This window comes from Macaca fascicularis, chromosome 9 (genome assembly GCF_037993035.2).
Source record: "Macaca fascicularis isolate 582-1 chromosome 9, T2T-MFA8v1.1".
Lineage (NCBI taxonomy): Eukaryota > Metazoa > Chordata > Mammalia > Primates > Cercopithecidae > Macaca > Macaca fascicularis.
In genome coordinates, this window is record NC_088383.1 from 112,372,096 (window position 1) to 112,392,657 (window position 20,562).

General features: G+C 45.7%; 1 protein-coding gene across 6 annotated transcripts in view; it reads right to left on the minus strand.

The window, feature by feature from the left end:
- The window catches only part of PCGF6 (polycomb group ring finger 6), a 40,384-nt gene extending 24,872 nt beyond the window's left edge, over positions 1–15,512 (minus strand). For 2 of the 6 annotated variants that reach the window (XR_012418184.1, XM_005566339.4), the window contains exons 1-6: positions 15,056–15,512; positions 13,294–13,393; positions 13,107–13,203; positions 11,800–11,855; positions 11,643–11,702; positions 9,117–9,225 (exon numbers count right to left, since the gene is read on the minus strand). Coding sequence is in view for 2 of the 6 variants with exons in the window: in XM_005566339.4 (XP_005566396.3) it covers positions 9,117–9,225; positions 11,643–11,702; positions 11,800–11,855; positions 13,107–13,203; positions 13,294–13,393; positions 15,056–15,415 (782 nt within the window). In the remaining 4 variants the exon portion in view is untranslated. The remainder of the gene's footprint in view (positions 1–9,116; positions 9,226–11,642; positions 11,703–11,799; positions 11,856–13,106; positions 13,204–13,293; positions 13,394–15,055) is intronic. The other 4 variants (XR_012418187.1, XR_012418186.1, XR_012418185.1 and 1 more) reach the window with 2 other exon arrangements.
- Between the last annotated feature and the right edge of the window lie 5,050 nt (positions 15,513–20,562).

Consider the following 20,562-nt stretch of genomic DNA (forward strand, 5'->3'; position numbering starts at 1 on the left):
TTTTTAAAATAAAAAGAAAAAAGTAAGAGAGATACAGAAATATATAATTTATATATTACAAATAAACCTATAAATGATTTATTTTATATATTATATCAATATATAAATGTAAACTGTAAATCCGTAAATATACATATAAATATAAAATATACACATAAATAGAATGCTAAATTATCTTAGAGTTATAAAATAAAACATCCCATTCATTATAAGAATTATCTCGGGCCGGGCGCGGTGGCTCAAGCCTGTAATCCCAGCACTTTGGGAGGCCGAGACGGGCGGATCACGAGGTCAGGAGATCAAGACCATCCTGGCTAACATGGTGAAACCCCGTCTCTACTAAAAAAATACAAAAAACTAGCCGGGCGAGGTGGCGGGTGCCTGTAGTCCCAGCTGCTCGGGAGGCTGAGGCAGGAGAATGGCGTGAACCCGGGAGGCGGAGCTTGCAGTGAGCTGAGATCCGGCCACTGCACTCCAGCCTGGGCAACAGAGCGAGACTCCATCTCAAAAAAAAAAAAAAAAAAAAAAGAATTATCTCTGTAGAATACATGGTACATGGGCATCAGCCTCTGCCTGAATATCAAAAGACAGCTTTTGATATTCAGCTTAACTGACAAGTCAGCAATTTCATTTGTGGGTGACTTTGTTAGAAATTGCTTGCTTGCGGCCGGATGCGGTGGGTCACGCCTGTAATTGCAGCACTCTGGGAGGCCAAGGTAGGTGGATCACACGAGCTCAGGAGTTTGAGACCTGCCTGGCCAACATAGTAAACCTCCGTCTCCACTAAAAATACAAAAATTAGCCAGGCATGTTGGCACATGCCTATAATCCTAGCTACTCGAGGGGCTGACGCAGGAGAATCACTTGAACCTGGGAGGCAGAGGTTGCAGTGAGCCGAGGTCGTGCCACTGCACTCCAGCCTGGATGACAGAGCCAGACTCCATCTCAAAAACACACAAAAAATTACTTGCTTCCACTTAATCAAACAGCTTCACCCAGTAACATATACCTAGTAGTCATAGTTTTGTTTTCTGATATTGTGAATCAGACCAATTTTTCTTTTACTTGGTAGCCCTTTAAAGATTTTAAACTAATTTGAGGGACTTACCATTGCTTTATTTCCAAATGAAATATTTTTGTTCCTTCTGCTACCACATAGGACACATTTTCAAACTTTTACCATTCTGGTTATACCTGTTTACCAATATATCTCTTAAAATATGGTATCCAGAGCTGAACACAATACTCAATACTAAGGCAGTATAGAGTGGCATACTACTCTCAGGTTTACTAAACATCACTGAGCTTAAAATGGCATTAAATTTTTGCTGTATCACACATCTCGTAAAACCCCATTTTCTTTGGTATGCAGGTGTGTATGTATTATAGCACCATGGACCACTTAACTTTTATTTTTGAATGACCCTGCATTATTTTAGTAGTCATATTGATAATAATTTAGACTTAAGAATATCATATGTTGATTCCTACAACAGTCCTTTGAGTTGCTATTGTAACCTCCAGTTTAGAAATACAGAAACTGATGATCAGTTCAGAGAAGTCACATCCCAAGGGTTACCTACCCTGAGTTAGTCTTCAAAACCTATACTTTTTTGACATACCATGAGGTCTGTCTTGGGTTATTTCTTTTTATAATCTACACATAGAAACTATAGAACAGGATAAGAGACTATCTTAAGATCATAAAGCCGGGCACAGTGGCTCACGCCTGTAATCCCAGCACTTTGGGATGCCGAGGTGGGTGGATAACCTGAGGTCAGGAGTTTGAGACCAGCCTGACCAACAAGGAGAAACCGCATCGCTACTAAAAATACAAAATTAGCTGAGCGTGGTAGTGCATGCCTGTAATCCCAGTTACCCGGGAGGCTGAGGCAGGAGAATTGCTTGAACCCAGGAGGCAGAGGTTGCAGTGAGCCGAGATCATGCCACTGCACTCCCGCCTTGACAACAAGGGCAAAACTCTGCCTCAAAAAAAAAAAAAAAAAAAAACGGTCAGGTGCAGTGGCTCACACCAGTAATCCCAGTACTTTGGAAGGCCAAGGCAGGTGGATAATGAGGTCAAGAGATGGAGACCATCCTGACTAACATGGTGAAACCCCGTCTCTACCAAAAATACAAAAACATTAGCCAGGCGTGGTGGCAGGCGCCTGTAGTACCAACTACTCTGGAAGCTGAGGCAGGAGAATGGCATGAACCCGGGAGGCGGAGCTTGCAGTGAGCCGAGATCATGCCTCCAGCCTGGGCAAGACAGCGAGACTCCATCTCAAAAAAGAAAAAAAAGACCATAAAACATGCATACTCTGTTGGGCGCAGTGGTTCACGCCTGTAATCCCAATACTTTGGGAGACTGAGGTGGGTAAATCACCTGAGGTCAGGAGTTCGAGACCAGCCTGGCCAACATGATGAAACTCCATCTCTACTAAAAATATAAAAACTTAACCAGGCATGGTGGCATGCACCTGTAATCCCAGCTACTCGGGAGGCTAAGGCAGGAGAATCGCTTAAACCCCAGAGGCAGAGGTTGCAGTGAGCCGAGATCGCACCACTGCACTCCAGCCTGGGCAAAAAGAGTGAAACTCCGTCTCAAAAAAAAAAAAAAAAAAAAAAAAAAAAAATGCATACCCAATTTAGGGGAGAAATCTAATTTCATATTCCAGTAACTGAAAAATTAGTGCAGAGGCTGAACCCACCTCAATGTTTTTCCTCCTCCAAGTCAAGCAGAGTCAAGCACTGAACCAAATTTGCCTTTGTGCTTCCATCAGACTAAAACTCCCCTTGTCCTGTCATGAAAACGGTTTCCTACGGGTTACCCCCAATAGCCTAACTTTTGTGGTAACATAAATGCTTTTCCATGTAATAAAAAGTTAGGGTGAGGTGCAGTGGCTCACGCCTGTAATCCCATCACTTTGGGAGGCCTAGGTGGGTAGACTGCTTGAGCCAGGAGTTCAAGACCAGCTTGGGCAACATGGTAAAATATTAGCTGGGCATGATGGTGTGTGCCTATAGTCCAAGCTGCTCAGGAGGCTGAAACGAGAGGACTGCTTGAGTGTAGGAGGCAGAGGCTGCAGCAACCCAAGATCGCGCTACTGCAATCCAGCCTGGGCAGCAGAGAAAGACCCTGTCTCAAGGAAGAAAAAAAAAAGATAAAGGACCATATTATGAGGTATACTGAATACCCATCATAATCAACAATTTCTGAGATTCAATTTTTATTTACACAGCAGGACCTTAATATATACCTCATGAGGCCGGGTGCAGTGGCTCACGCCTGTAATCCCAGCACCTTGGGAGGCCGAGGCAGGCGGATCACGAGGTCAGGAGTTCGAGACCAGCCTGGCCAACATGGTGAAACCCCACCTCTACTAAAAATTCAAAAATTAGCTGGGCGTGGAGGAGGGCACCTGTAATCCCAGCTACTCGGAAGGTTGAGGTGGCAGAATTGCTTGAAACCAGAAGGCAGAGGTTGCAGTGAGCTGAGATCACGCCACTGACCTCCAGCCTGGGCAACAAGAGCAAAATTCTGTCTGTCTCAAAACACACACACACACACACACACACACACACACACACACACACCCCCCTTATGAGGCCGGGTGCAGTGGCTCACGCCTGTAACCCGAGCACTTTGGGAGGCTGAGGCAGGCGGATCATGAGGTCAAGAGTTCGAGACCAGTTCGAGACCAGCCTGGCTAACAGGGTGAAACCCTGCCTCTACCAAAAATACAAAAAAAAAAAAAAAAAATTAGTCAGGCATGGTGGTGTGGGCCTGTAATCCCAGCTACTTGGGAGGCTGAGGCAGGAGAACTGCTTGAACCCAGGAGGCAGAGGTTGCACTGAGCCGAGATTGTGCTGCTACATTCCAGCCTGGGTGACAAAGCAAGACTCTGCCTTGGGAGAAAAAAAAAAAAAATATATATATATATAAAATATATATATATACTTTACATAATATACCTTATGAATAAACAAAAGCAATTTATTCAAGGTTATAAAGCTAGAAAACAGCAGAGCTAGGACTTAAATCCAGACCTCCTATTCCAAAGTAGGGCTTTTTCCTCTATAGCAGGGAATGCGTTAATAATGGAACAACTTTGGTAATGGTAATGACTGCCTTGAGCATTGTGGTCAAGTCTCACTCAGGAAAGCCTACCATGATTAATTATTGATTTCTGCTACAAGTAAAGAGAGAAGAAATGGTGGCACACCCATCACATGTTTACCATCGTTGTATTACAATATCTGACTTTTCAAAAAAGGTATAAAAAGTGGATCCAAGTTCTTGCTGTGGATTAGTGGAAAATGTTACATTTCTCCAAAATAATTTTTTTTGAGACAGTCTTACTCTTGTCACCCAACCTGGAATGCAGTGGTGCAATCAAGGCTCACTGCAGCCTCAAACTCCCAGGCTCAGTCGATCCTCCCCATCAGCCTCCCTAGTAGAATGGACTACAGGTGCACGCCACCATGGCCAGTTAATTTTCTTTTTGTATTTTTTTGTAGAGACAGGGTTTTACCATGTTGCCCAGGTTGGTGTCCAGCTCCTGGACTCAAGCAGTCCTCCTACCTCTGCTTCCCAAAGTGCTAGTATTACAGACATGAGCCATCATGCCTGGCTCTCAAAGTAATTTTTTAAAAATATAATTCCTTAAGTTAGGTGCGGTGGCTCACACCTGTAATCTCAGCACTTTGGGAGGCCAAGGTGGGCGGATCACCTGAGGTCAGGAGTTCAAGACCAGCCTGACTGACATGGCGAAACCCTGTCTCTACTAAAAATAAAAAACTGGCCGGGCATGGTGGCAGGCACCTGTAACCCCAGCTATTCGGGAAGCCGAGGCAAGAGAATTGCTTGAACCCGGAAGGTGGAGGTTGCGGTGAGCCGAGGCTGCGCTATTGCACTCCAGCAAGGGCAACAAGAGTGAAACTCCGTCTCAAAAAAAAAAAAAAAAAATCGGCCGGGCGCGGTGGCTCAAGCCTGTAATCCCAGCACTTTGGGAGGCCGAGACGGGCGGATCACGAGGTCAGGAGATCGAGACCATCCTGGCTAACCCAGTGAAACCCCGTCTCTACTAAAAAATACAAAAAACTAGCCGGGCGAGGTGGCGGGCGCCTGTAGTCCCAGCTACTTGGGAGGCTGAGGCAGGAGAATGGCGTGAACCTGGGAGGCGGAGCTTGCAGTGAGCTGAGATCCGGCCACTGCACTCCAGCCTGGGCGGCAGAGCGAGACTCCATCTCAAAAAAAAAAAAAAAAAAAAAAAATCCTTTTAATTTTCTTTTTTCTTTTCTTTGAGACGGAGTTTCACTCCTGTCGCCCCCAGGCTGGAGTGCAATGGTGCTATCTGGGCTCACCACAACCTCTGCCTCCCGAGTTCAAGTGATTCTCCTGCCTTGGCCTCCCAAATAGCTGGGACTAAAGGCACGCACCACCATGCCTGGCTAATTTTTGTATCTTTTGTTTGTTTTTGTTTTTTCGAGACAAAGTTTGGCCCTTGTTGCCCAGGCTGGAGTGCAGTGGCATGATCTCGGCTCACTGCAACCTCTGCCTCTTGGGTTCAAGTGATTCTCTTCCCTCAGCCTCCTGAATAGCTGGGATTACAGGTGCACGCTACCACATCCAGCTAATTTTTTTTTTTTTTTTTTTTTTTGTATTTTTAGTAAAGACAGGTTTCACCATGTTGGCCAGGCTGGTCTCCAACTCTTGACATCAAGTAATCTGCCCACCTCGGCCTCCCAGAGTGCTGGGATTACAGGCAAGAGCCACTGCGTCCGGCCAATTCTTTCTAATTTTCAAATTTTAATTAGCTAGTCATTAAAAGATATTACTCCAGCCTTCTTTTGATTAGTATGAAAACAAAACAAAAGTCACAGTCACATGTGTAAAAATTCAAACTCAATGGCAAGTAAGACTTTTTCCCATCCTAGAGTCATAGACTCCAGTGTCGCCTCCTAGGGACATTGCCATTAATATGTTCTTTTTTTTTTTTTTGTTCCAGCAGTGTCTTTCTCTGTCACCCACGCTGGAGTGCAGTGGCACAATCTCAGCTCACTGCAACCTCTGCCTCCCAATTCAAGCAATTCTCCTGCCTCAGCCTCCCAAGTAGCTGGAATCACAGGCGTGTGCCACCACATCTAGCTAATTTTTTATGTTTTTGGTAGAAACAGTGTTTCACCATGTTGGCCAGGCTGGTCTCAAACTCCTAATCTCAAGTGATCCACCCACCTCGGCCTCCCCAAGTGCTGGGATTAAAAGAGTGAGCCACTGTGCCCGGACTTTTTTTTTTTTCCCCAGACAGAGTTTCACTCTCATTGTCCAGGCTGGAGTACAATGACATGATCTTGGGTTACTGCAACCTCTGCCTCCCAGGTTCAAGTGATTCTCCCACCTCAACCTCCCAAGTAGCTGGGACTACAGGCACCCGCCACAACACCTGGCTCATTTTTGTATTTTTAGTAGAGACAGGGTTTCATCATGTTGGCCAGGGTGATCTTGAACTCCTGACCTTAGGTAATCTGCCCGCCCTGGCCTCCCAAAGTGCTGGAATTACAGGCATAAGCCACCATGCCCGGCCAATATGTTCTTATATGACCTTTCAGGAATGGTCTGTGCACATAAAAAGTATACGTGTACGTGCGTATTTTCCACCATCCTCTTTTTAGAAAACTTAAGTAAGCACATGGTACGTGTGCTTGCCTTTCTGCACCTTGCTTTTCCCACTTAATACATCTTGGAGATTATTCCACATCATCACACACATTATTATATTAGTGCATATTCATGTATGGACATACCATTATTTAACCTACTCCTTTATAGAGATACAAACTGTAACACTCTTTAATAGTAGAAATTACTGGATTAAAATTTGTAATTACATGATGTCTTCTAATTTTTCCAAAGGGATCTTTATGTCATTATCATGAACCACTACTATGGGCTTCTTGGGGACATAAGAAATGTCTCTTGCCTTTTAGGGGTTCTTAATATCAGTTGAGAGCACGAAGTGAATATACAAGGAGATAAATACGACAAAGCACACGCTAGATAATAAATGATACAAGCAGCCCAGAGTTATAAAGAGATGACTGAGAAGTAAAATAGTCAACAGTGATACAACATGAGAAATCTAGATGCCGGGCGCGGTGGCTCAAGCCTGTAATCCCAGCACTTTGGGAGGCCGAGACGGGCGGATCACGAGGTCAGGAGATCGAGACCATCCTCGCTAACACGGTGAAACCCCGTCTCTATTAAAATACAAAAAAAAAAAAAAACTAGCCGGGCGAGGTGGCAGGCGCCTGTAGTCCCAGCTACTTGGGAGGCTGAGGCCGGAGAATGGCGTGAACCCGGGAGGCGGAGCTTGCAGTGAGCTGAGATCCGGCCACTGCACTCCAGCCTGGGTGACAGAGCGAGACTCCGTCTCAAAAAAAAAAAAAAAAAAAAAAGAGAAATCTAGATTTTTCCAAGAAAGGCATTTTAGTTTACTGTGCCAGCCAGTTAAGCGTTTGAAAACTACAGTTTGATACATGCCAACTCTGGGACCATGACAGTCTGTTTAACATTGCTGCACTAAAATGGAGTACACCATATGCTACAGTGTATGAAAGAAGCAATTTATTCTAATTAGAAAAGTATCTAGCTGGGCACGGTGGCTCACTTCCGTAATCCAAACACTTTGGGAGGCTGAGGTGGGTGGATCACCTGAGGTCAGGAGACCAGCTTGGCCAACATGGCAAAACCCTGTCTCTACCAAAACTACAAAAATTAGCCAGGCGTGGTGGCATGTGCCTGCAGTCCCAGCTACTCGGGAGGCTGAGGCAGGAGAATCCCTTGAACCTGGGAGGCAGCGGGTGCAATGAGCTGAGATTGCGCCACTGCACTCCAGCCTAGGCGACAGAGTAAAATTCTGTCTCCAAAAAAAAAAAGAAAGAAAGGTATCTAACTAATTTGGCAAAATCAACTAAAGTTGAAGAGGAACATACCCTAAGACTGAGTAAAACTACACTCGTGGAGAACTATCTATCTCACATATACACAGGAGATACATATGAATATGTTTACAGCAATATTGTTTACAATAGCAACAAGTAAATAAACCAGCAAACCTGGAAACAACCTAAATATTCAACAGAACAGGAAAAGACAAGAAATAATATATTCATTTTAATGGAATGCCAGATAATGGTAAAAATGAATGAACTAGAGCTATATATTTCAACAGGGATGAATCACACAATACTGAGTGAAAAGTATACCATTTCAAGTTTGGCAAAAACAATGCTACATACTGCTCAGGAATAGATATACAAGTGGCAACCACATGAAAAAAAAAAAGGCATGGGAATGACAAACACTTTTTTTTGTTTTTGAGACAGAGTCTCACTCTGTCACCCAGACTGGAGTGCAGTGGCACGATCTTGAGTCACTTCAATCTCCACTGCCTGGTTTCAAAGGATTCTCCTGCCTCAGGCTCCTGAATAGCTGGGATTATAGGCACCTGCCACCATGCCTGGCTAATTTTTGTATTTTTAGGAGAGAGAGGGTTTCACCATGTTGGTCAGGCTGGTCTTGAACTCCTGAACTCGTGATTCGTCCGCCTCAGCCTCCCAAAGTGCTGGGATTACAGGCGTAAGCCACCATGCCCAGTCTTTTTTTTTTGAGACAGAGTTTTGCTCTTGTTGCCTGGGCTGGAGTGCAATGGCATCATCTTGGCTCACTGCAACCTCTGCCTCCCAGGTTCAAGCTATTCTCCTGCCTCAGCCTCCCGAGTAGCTGGGATTACAGGTGCCCGCCACCATGCCCAGCTAATTTTTTTGTATTTTTAGTAGAGATGGGGTTTCACCATGTTAGCCAGGCTGGTCTCAAACTCCTGACCTCAGGTGATCCACTTGCCTCAGCCTCCCAAAGTGCTGGGATTACAGGCGTAAGCCACTGCACCCGACCCTTTACACCTTTTTCTAATTATTTCTAATATTCAATTATTTCATAATTCTCAAAGGGGATGTCAGAAAAACTTGATTTTACCTGAATTCAGAACAATTTCCTGTTAGGACTTTTAATATTCTTTATTTTAAGTTAAAAGGCAGATTTTTAGGGTACTCACCCAATGAACTCCAGTAATAAAGACATATCAAGTTCTGGTGGAATACGAAACACTGATTCTAGGACTTTTTTAGATCTTCCTTTGCTTGAAGGGACTGGCTGTGGAACAGCTATTTAATAGTTAAACAAAAATGTTAATTAAGAATAAAAATGTCATAAATTGAGATCTTTGGAAAAATAACTACACAAGTATTGTAACTATGTTGGGTATTTAAAAGATCATAAAGCACTCAATCTCCCTGTCTTTAATGACATCAGCTAATCTGTCAAAGCCAGTGCAATGAGAGGCAAGCCTGGGGACCACTCCACAATGGAAGGCAAACATGTGGCTGGCTTATTAGGGCTGCAGAGAGAGCTCATCAGAACAGCAACATGTGTAGACAACCCTGCATAAGCACTACTATGTGCCAGGGCTCATACTTAGCACTTCACATGCATCATCTCATTCGTCCTTACTATAGTCCCATGATATAGGTACCAGTGCTACTCTTTTTTTCTTCCTTAACTAATAAAGAAACTGAGACAGCCAGTCACCATGGCTCATGCCTATAATCCCAATCCTTTGAGAGGCTGAGGTTGGTGGATCACCTGAGGTCAGGAGTTCGAGATCAGCCTGGCCAACATCATGAAACCCCATCCCTACTAAAAATACAAAAATCAGCCAGGCATGGTGGCATGTGCCTATAATTCCAGCTATTTGGGAAGCTGAGACAGGAGGATCGCTTGAGACTGGAAGGTGGAGGTTGTAGTGAGCCAAGATCATACCACTGCATTCCAGCTTAGGCGACAAGAGCAAAACTCCGTCTCAAAAAAAAAAAAAAAGAAACTGAGGCTTAGAGAGAATAAGCAATATGTGTAAGGTCACCCAGGTAACTAAGTCACAGAACCAGGATTTAGGCCAACCAAGGTGGTTCACCCCTGTAATCCCAGCACTTTGGGAGGCCGAGGTGGGTGGATCACCTGAAGTCAGGAGTTTGGAACCAGCCTGGTCAATGTGGTGAAACCTCATCTCTACTAAAAATACAAAAAAAATTAGCCAGGTGTGGTGGCACATGCCTGTAATCCCAGCTACTCGGGAGGCTAAGGCAGGAGAATTGCTTGAACCTGGGAGGCGGAGGTTGCAGTAAGCCAAGATCACGCCACTGCACTCCAGCCTGTGCAGCAGACTGAGATTCCATCTCATTTAAAAAAAAAAAAAAAAAAGGCCGGGCGCGGTGGCTCAAGCCTGTAATCCCAGCACTTTGGGAGGCCGAGACGGGCGGATCACGAGGTCAGGAGATCGAGACCATCCTGGTTAATACGGTGAAACCCTGTCTCTACTAAAAAGTACAAAAAACTAGCCGGGAGAGGTGGCGGGCGCCTGTAGTCCCAGCTACTTGGGAGGCTGAGGCAGGAGAATGGCGTGAACCCGGGAGGCGGAGCTTGCAGTGAGCTGAGATCTGGCCACTGCACTCCAGCCTGGGTGACAGAGCAAGACTCCGTCTCAAAAAAAAAAAAAAAAAAAGCCAGGCACAGGGGCCCACGCCTATAATCCCAGCACTTTGGGAGGCCAAGGTGGGCGGATCACCTGAGGTCAGGAGTTCAAGACCAGCCTGACCAACATGGAGAAACCTCGTCTCTATTAAAAATACAAAATTGGCCAGGCACGGTGGCTCAAGCCTGTAATTCCAGCACTTTGGGAGACCAAGGCGGGCAGATCACGAGGTCAAGAGATTGAGACCATCCTGGCCAACAGGGTGAAACCCCATCTCTACTAAAAATACAAAAATTAGCTGGGCGTGGTGGCAGGCGCCTGTAGTCCCAGCTACTCAGGAGGCTGAGACAGGAGAATCGCTTGAGCCCAGAAGGCGGAGGTTGCAGTGAGCCGAGATCATGCCACTGCACTCCAGCCTGGTGACATCTCAAAAAATAATAATAATAAATAAAAATACAAAATTAGCCAGGTATGGTGGCACATGCCTGTAATCCCAGCTACTTGGGAGGCTGAGGCAGGAGAATTGCTTGAACCCGGAAGGCGGAGGTTGCGGTGAGCTGAGATCACGGCATTGCACTCCAGTCTGGCAACAAGAACAAAACTCCATCTCAAAATAAAAAGAACCAGGATTTAAATCCAAATCTATTTGACATCCATTCCGTGACATTACATCATCATAAAAACTAACACTGGAACAGTTACTGTGTGCCAGGCACTGTTTTAAGTGCTTATATTACTCAATATATTTTTTTAAATGAAGTGGTATGATTATCACTATTTTGTAGATGAAGAAACAGACATTTAAGTATGTAACTGGCTTGGCTTAAGTTATACACCTCACAAAGTGGCAGGGCTAGGAACAAACTCAGAGAATCTAGCTCCACAGTCTGCAATCTCTAATTTTTATAAATAAATTGGATTACATACAGAATTACCTTCAAAATCTCTCTGATCATATAACAAGCTAACCCCAAAAGGAACTTCAAAGGGCACATATTTTATTGTTAGTATTCTTTAATCTATAAGTATATTGTAGTATACACCCAAACTTACCAGGTTTAGGTACTTCTAGACCTCTTTCTTTATAGAAATCATGCATTTGCTTTTTTTCTCCTAAAAAATGATAAAACACAGACTAAATTACACTTAAAATGTAACTAGTAGAGTCAGAGATTCTGGGATTCACAACCATGTAATAAAAGAAACTTACTTTCCTCTAGATTGATCACTAATTTGTACACTATGTCTTGTAACTGTCGGTCCAACCTAATAAAAGGAAAGGATGGAGAATACCTCAGAATTCAGAAAAACGCATTTTGGTACAGAGTGAGTTAATTGTGTTTTCTCTTGAAAGTAGGTATCTTCTTTCTCAGAGGTGAGTTACTTTTAAGTAGAATTTACAGTTCCTAAAATATAACTCACTCAAGAAAACCTTAAGTAAATATATATAATCATAAGTATTCACAGATTCTTGAATGGGTAACTAAACTGTTTCATATGCGTTGATTTCTGTGTGTGTGTGTGACAAGGTCTCACTTTTGTCACCCAGGCTGGAGTGTAGTGGCTCAATCATGGCTCACTACAGCCTCTACTTCCTAGGCTTAAGTAGATTTTCCCACCTCAGCCTTCCAAATAGCTGGGACTAAAGGCGTGTGACACCACGCCTTGTTAATTTGATTTTATTCCCTTCATAAGAATATGAGTTGAGGGTAAAGACTGTATTTTGAACTTCTATCATCTGCAAAGCACTCCTGTGTGAAGGTAGTAAAAATCAGTAGTATATGTTGAATAAATAACAGTAATCTACTGTTAGTACTTTTCCTCTCTTAAGAAACTGAGTATGAACTGGAAATTTGATTAATAAGCCACAATGAGCTATGACAAATGGGCTTTACTAAAGAGGCCAGTTGTTTCAGGTATTACTTCTAAAAAAACAGGATTTGGAATACCTATATACTGGAAATGAAAAGCCTAAATTAGCCTCATTAACCTGAATGACTGATGGGATTAAAATTCTCAGGAAAGAGGCCTGTGCCTCTTTTAAGTCCTCAGCAGATATTACAGTGCCTGGCACATAGTAAGTGCTCTATACATATTTCTTAAAAGAATATGTAGTTCCCTTTCAATTTTGAGAGAGGTTAAGAATTTTTTTTTTGAGACATTCTCCTCACTCTTGTTGCCCAGGCTGGAATACAGTGGCACGATCTTGGCTCCTGCAACCTCTGTCTCCCAGGTTCAAGTGATTCTCCTGCTTCAACCTCCCAAGTAGCTGGGATTACAGGCATGTGCCGCCACTCCTGGCTAATAGTGGAGATGGGGTTTCACCATGTTGGCCAGGTTGGTCTTGAACTCCTGACCTCAAGTGATCCACCCACCTCGGCCTCCCAAAGTGCTAGGATTATGGCGTTAGTCGCTGAGCCCATCCTGAGAGGTCAAGAATTTATTCCAACTATATAACTTCAACCTTTCAGAAAAAGTATATTTAAAATACAATTGTAACTTATATATTCTTCTTACCTTATGTTATAAAGAGGTTGTGTCTGATGTACTACTATATTGCATTTTGGACATCTGTTGCTGTAGTAAAAATGTCTTACAATGCAGCTTTTACAAACTGTTGAAAAAGAAAATGTTGAAGTCAGGATGCTTTGAAGACATTTAGAAAAACTGAAAAATTATTCAGAAATGTGACCAGTATGCTTACAGGTATGAAGACATTCTGTAATGGTAGTTGCATCTATTAAGTAGCCTTTGCAAATGGAACACAAGATGTATGGGGTCAGCTCAGAGAGATTAATCAGGCGCTGCAAATACAATGGAAACAGTTTTAAAATACAAGTCCTTGCCTTTTTCAAATTTTTTCTTTTTTTGAGACAGTCTCAATCTAGCCCAAGCCCATTGCAACCTCCGCCTCCTGGATTAAAGCGATTCTCCTGCCTCAGCCTCCCGAATAGAGGGGATTAGAAGCGCGCACAACCACACTGGCTAATTTTTGTATTTTTAGTAGAGATGGGGTTTCACCATGTTGGCCAGGCTGGTCTCGAACCCCTGACCTCAGGTGATCCACCTGCCACAGCCTCCCAAAGTGCTAGGATTACAAGCGTGAGCCACCGCACTCAGTCCACCTTCCTCAAAACCTTAAACCATAATCTCAAAATGTCATTGCAACATGGAAACATTTACCTCCAACCCATTAAAATACCGCTGAAAGTTACAGTAATAACACAATATAAATTATTGTTTCTTTCTTTTTTTTTTTGAGAGGGAGTCTGGCTCTGTCGCCCAGGCTGGAGTGCAGCGGCAGGATCTCGGCTCACTGCAACCTCTGCCTCCCGGATTCAAGTGATACTCCTACCTCAGCCTCTTGAGTAGCTGGGATTACAGGCGTGTGCCACCACGACTGGCTACTTTTCGTCATTTTTAGTAGAGACGGCGTTTCACCGTTTTGGTCAGGCTGAACTCCTGACCTCGAGATCCACCCGCCTCGGCCTCCCAAAGTGCTGGGATTATGGGCGTGAGCCACAGCGCCCAGCCAAATCACTGTTTCAAAAGGATCTTTACGCCGGGCGCGGTGGCTCATGCCTGTAATCCCAGCACTTTGGGAGGCTGAGACGGGCGGATCATGAGGTCAAGAGATCGAGACCATCCTGGCTATAACGGTGAAACCCCGTTTCTACTGTAGCCGGGCGTGGTGGCGGGCGCCTTGTAGTCCTAGCTACTCGAAAGGCTGAGGCAGGAGAATCGCAAGAACCTGGGAGGCGGAGCTTGCAGTGAGCCGAGATCGTGCCACTGCACTCCAGCCTGGGCGACAGAGCGAGACGCCGTCTCAAAAAAATAAACAAAACAAAACAAAACAAAATTTAAAAAAGGATCTTTGCTGCCCACTAAGCAGTAGCTTCAATAATTATTTACAGGACACGCTACGTGGCTCACGTCTGTAATCCTTTGGAAGGCCAGAGGGAGAATCGCTTGAACCCAGGAGTTCGAGAACAGCCCGGGAACATAGGGAGCCCTCCTCGCTACAAAAAAAAAAAAAAAAAAAAGTTTAATTAGCCCGGTGTGGTGGCGCGTGCCTGTAATCACAGCTACTCCGGAGGCTGAGACGGGAGGATCGCCTGAGGCCAGGAGTTGGAGGCTGCAGTGAGCCATGGTCGCGCCACTGCACTCCAGCCTGGGCGACCCTGTCTCAAAATAATTGTGATTATTAACAGAACGAATGAGTCGGACTCGCAGAGCCTAAGTGACCTGCAGGAACCTCACAAAATAAGCGGGTAAAGACCCGGGCCGGGCCGGAGGCCTGTCGGCGCCACACGCCTAGGCAGCCGGGGCCGGGATCGGGGGAGGTCGGCTCCAGTGCTCCGGGCGGCAGTGGCGCACTAGGATCGGGCCCACACTCGGCCGACGACTCCCAGCTACGTCCCTGACGCCGCTTGAGCCCGGAGGGGTCGCGCGGGGGCTCTAAATACCTCCTCCTCGTCCTCCGAGTCCTGCCGGCCTCCCTCCAGCCTCAACGAGAAGTGACTCATGTCCTCCTCCTCCTCCTCTTCCTCCTCTTCCAGCTCCTCTTCTTCTTCCAACTCCTCGTCCTCGTCCTCGAAGCGGCCTCTGAAGCGGCCCAGGCTGCGCTCCGGCTCCAGCTCAGGGGGCCGAGAGCCGGAGCAGCCGGGAGCCCCAGTCTCAGACAGAGGCGCCGGTCCCTCCTCACCCGCTGCGGGTGCGGGGGTGAGGGCGGGCGGGGACGCAGGAGGCGGAGGCGGCAAGGCTGCAGCTACCTCGGCCTTGGCAGCGCCCACGCTGCCCGCGGTCACCACCGCGACCCCCTCCATAGTCAAGAAAGACACCAGGCCAGACGAGCCCAGGCGAGGCGAGGCGGCGGGAGAGCGCGGGAGTTCAGCCGGCCTCGGACGCCCCCACTGCGCAGGCGCGGCAGCCTGAGGGGCCCGCCGGGAAATGTGGTTTAGCAACCTTCACCTCCGCCGGGCGCAAACCCCGCAGCTCCTGGGCAGGCAGCGGGGCAAGCGTGCCACACCTTAAAGGAATCTCACCAAATTTTCCCCTTGGAAGGGGACGCTGTCTTCGCCGCCTTTTAAAACCAACGAAATTGCTACTGTTCCAAGCAACAATATTCCGTTTGCATCATGTACTGAACTAGGTAGCATATGATGTTGCATTACAAATAATAATCATTTCCATCTGAGTACCAATTATGCATTTCTTCTGTGGCAAATCACCTCTATCCAAGATTATTTCCTTTAGGAAGTATGAAGTTTCTGTTCTGAAGTATGTACGTTTATTTATTTCAAGGAATTATATAGTGTATTGATACAAGATGAAATTCTAATCACTACTCAAACAACATCATCCATGTAACCCCCATCCCATAAAGCCCATTATATTGAATTCAAAAAACTTTTTTTTTTTTTTTTTTTTGAGACGTAGTTTCACTCTTCTCGCTCAGGCTGGAGTGCAGTGGCACTCACTGCAACCTCCGCCTCCCGGGTCCAAGCGATTCTCCTGCCTCAGGCTCCCAAACAGCTGGGCTACAGGCCCCCGCCACCACGCCCAGCTAACTTTTGTATTTTTAGTAGAGACAGGGTTTCACCATGTTGACCAGGCTGGTCTCAAACTTCTGACCTCAGGTGATCCACCCGCCTCGGCCTCCCAAAGTGTTGGGGTTACAGGCGTAAGCCAGCGCTCCAGGCTTAACAAACATTTATTGAGGGCCTATTGTAGCAGAAACTCAGACCCACCCAGGTACACCCCACCCCATTGCCCAATTTTATTGAGAGGTTTGGAATTGACTTAACGTTATCCTTGCTAGTCCGGGCGCGGTGGCTCACGTCTGTAATCCCAGCACTTTGGGAGGCCGAGGCGGGCAGATCACGAGGTCAGGAGTTCAAGACCAGCCTGGCCAACATGGTGAAACCCCGTCTCTACTAAAACTACGAAAATTAGCTGGGCATGGTGGCACGTGCCTGTAATCCCAGCTACTTGGGAGGCTAAGGCAGAAGAATCGCTTGAGCCCGGGAGGCGTAGGTTGCACTGAGCAGAGATCACGCCATTGCACTCCAGCCTGGGCTACAGAGCGAGATTCCGGCTCAAACAAAACAAAACAAACAAAAAACTCCCCAAAAAACCGTTATCCTTTCTAAGATAATGCCAGCTAATGTCACGATGCCTGCAAGCCAGATTCGGGAAGTCAAATGTTCCTAATCAAATAATGCCACATTTAAGAGCTGAGTGTGACCAGGCGCAGTGGCTCCCACCTGTAATCCCAGCACTTTGGGAGGCCGAGGCAAGCGGATTACCTGAGGTCGGGAGTTAGAGACCAGCCTGACCAACATGGAGAAACCCCATCTGTACTAAAAATACAAAATTAACGGGGCATGGTGGCGCATGTCTGTAATCCCAGCTACTCGGGAGGCTGAGGCAGGAGAATCAGGAGGTGGAGGTTGCGGTGAGCCAAGATGGCACCACTGCACTCCAGCCTGGGCAACAAGAGCGAGACTCCATCTCAAAAAAAAAAAAAAAAAATTTTAAAAATATGGCCAGGCGCAATGGCTCACGCCTGTAACCCCAGTACTTCGGAAGGCTGAGTTGGGTGGATCACCAGATCAGGAGTTTGAGACCAGCCTGACCAACGTGGTGAAACTCCATCTCTACTAAAAATTCGAAAATTAGCCGGGCGTCGTGGTACACGCCTGTAATCCCTTCTACTCAGGAGGCTGAGGCAGAAGAACCACTTGAACCCGGGAGACAAAGGTTGCAGTGAGCGGAGATCACACCACTGCACTCCAGCCTGGGGGACAGAATGAGACTCTGTCTCAAAAAAATAAAAATAAAATAAAATAAAATAAAATAGCTGAATGTGTGCCGGGGTGGTGGTTCATTGAGGCTGAGGCAGGAGAATCTGTTGAGCCCGGGAGGCAGGGGTTGCAGTGAGCAAAGATGGCGCCACTGCTCTCCAGCCTGGGCGCCAGAACGAGACCCGGTCTCAAAAAAAAAAAAAAAAAAAAAAGGAAAAAGAAAATGCTGGCTGGGCGCAGTGGCTCACGCCTGTAATCCTAGCACTTTGGGAGGCTGAGGCAGGCGGATCACCTGAGGTCAGGAGCTCGAGACCAGCCTGACCAAAACGGAGAAACTCCGTCTCTACTAAAAATACAAAATTAGCCGGGCATGGAGGTGCATGCCTGTAATCCCAGTTACTCGGGAGGCTGAGGCAGGAGAATCGCTTGAACCCAGGAGGCGGAGGTTGCAGTGAGCCGAGAGCGCCCCATTGCACTCCAGCTTGGGCGACGAGAGGGAAAACTCCGTCTTAAAAAAAAAAAAAAAGACAATGCTGAATGTGTTGTTACTGAACAACAGTAATACTAATTTGGTTGGGAGCAGTGTAAGTACTTCCTAGGGAACTGATGAGGAAATCATGTCATGGTGTTTCCTTGGGGAACAGTGAACCAAGTTAAGCACTCCCATTGCTTCTGGACCAGACCCCGCCTCTCTTTCTCCAGTCCCAACGTCTGGTCAAGCTTGAGATACTGAAGTCTGGAAGATCCAAGAAGGAATGAAAGGAAGAAAATGTCTCCTAAAACATGGAGGAGGTGTAGACTCCAGAGGGTTGGAAATAAAAATGACTATAGTATTGAAAAAGAGTGCCTCAAGTGCATGTTTGCGGAGCTCTACAGCGATTCCATGTAGTCAGGAGTTCAAGACCAGCCTGGGAAACACAGTGACAGCTCATCTCAAAAACAAAAACAAAAACAAAACATGCAATCCAATTTCGAAATGGACAAATAATCTGAATAAACATTTTTCCAAAGAGAATATATCAATAAGCATATGAAAAGATGGTCAACATCATAAGTCTTCATGGAAATGCAAACCAAAATTACAATAATATGCTATTTCACCCTATTAGATTTTTTTTTTTTTGAGACAGAGTCTCACTCTGTTGCCCAGGCTGGAGTGCAGTGGCATGATCTCATCTCACTGCCACCTCTGCCTCCTGGCTGCAAGCAATTCTCATGCCTCGGCCTCTCAGTAGCTAGGACTACAGAAGTATGTCACCACACCCAGCTATTTTTTGTAGAGATATGGTTTTGCCATGTTGGTCAAGCTGGTCTCAAACTCCTGACCTCAAGTGATCCATCTGCCTCTACCTCCCAAAGTGCTGGGATTACAGGCGTGAGCCACTGTGCCCAGCCTACTTCACCCTATTAGGATGGCTATAATAATAAGCAAATAATAAAAAGTTTTGTGGAGGATGTAGAGAAATGGGAACCCTCACATGTAGTTGGTGAGAATGTCAAATGGTGCAGCAACTTTGAGAAACAGTCTGGCAGTTCTCAAAAGGTTGAACATAAAGTTACCATGTGAGCCAGCAATTCTACTCTTAGGTATATAAAGAAAAGTTAAAACATATGTTCCCACAAAAACTCTTACATGAATGCTCATACCGACATTATTCATAATAACAAATAATTAGAATGAACTCCAATATCCATCAACTGATAATGGATAAATAAAATGTCATTGATCCACTCAGTGGAATATTATTTAGCCACATTTTATTATTTCATAAAAAATGAAACAATGGGCCAGGCGCAGGGGCTCAAGCCTGTAATCCCAGCACTTTGGGAGGCTGAGATGGGCAGGCAGATCACTTGAGGGCAGGAATTCGAGACCAGCCTGGCCAATATGGTGAAACCCTGTCTCTACTAAAAATACAAAAATTAGCCGGGCATGGTGGCACATGCCTGTATGTATTCCCAACTACTCAGGAGGCTGAGACAGGAGAATCGCTTGAACCCGGGAGGCAGAGTTTGCAGTAAGCCGTGGTCATGCCACTACCCTCCAGCCTAGGCGACAGAGCAAGGCTCTGTCTCAAAAAGAAAAAAAAAAAAAAACAGCAGCCTCAATGGCCAATCAGCATATGAAAAACTGCTAAATATCACTAATCATTAAAGAAATGCAAATCAAAACCACAAGGAGGCTGCTCACATCTGTAATCCTAGTACTTTCGGAAGCAGAGGCGGGCAGATCACGTGACGTCAGGAGTTTGAGACCAGCCTGGCCAACATGGTGAAATCCTGTCTCTACCAAAAATATAAAAAAATAGGCCGGAGGAGATGGCTCATGCCTATAATCCCAGCACTTTGGGAGGCCAAGGCGGGCAGATCACCTGAGGTCAGGAGTTCAAGACCAGCCTGACCAATATGATGAAACCCTGTCTCTACTAAAAATACAAAATTAACCAAGCGTGGTGGTACATGCCTGTAATCCCAGCTACTTGCGAGGCTGAGACAGGAGAATCGCTTGAACCCGGCAGGAGGAGGTAGCAGTGAGCTGAGATCGCGCCATTGCACTCTAGCCTGGTCAACAAGAGTGAAACTCCATCTCAGAATAAAATAAAATAATTATATATACATATAAATTAGCCAAGCATGTTGGCATGAGCCTGTGATCCCAGCCATGATCACACTACGACACTTTAGCCTGGGCAATAGAGTGAGACTCCACCTCAAAACAAACAAACAAACAAACAAAAGACAAATACTATATAATTCCACTTATATGCAATACCTAGGGTGGTTAAGGTCATAGAGACAGAAAGTAAAATCCTCGTTACCAGGAACTGGGCAAAGGAGGAATGGAGAGTTTCTGTTTCATGGGTTCGGAGTTTCAGTTTGAGAAGATGAAAAGGATCTGGCGATGGAGGGTGGTGATGGGGCTGCACAACAATGTGACTGTATTTAATGACACTGAACTGTACATTAAATATGGCTAAAGTGGTAAATTCTAATGTTTTACATATATTGTACCATAATACAAAGTAATACATATGATAAAGAATTAGGCCGGGCGCGGTGGCTCAAGCCTGTAATTCCAGCACTTTGGGAGGCCGAGACGGGCGGATCACGAGGTCAGGAGATCGAGACCATCCTGGCTAACACGGTGAAACCCTGTCTCTACTAAA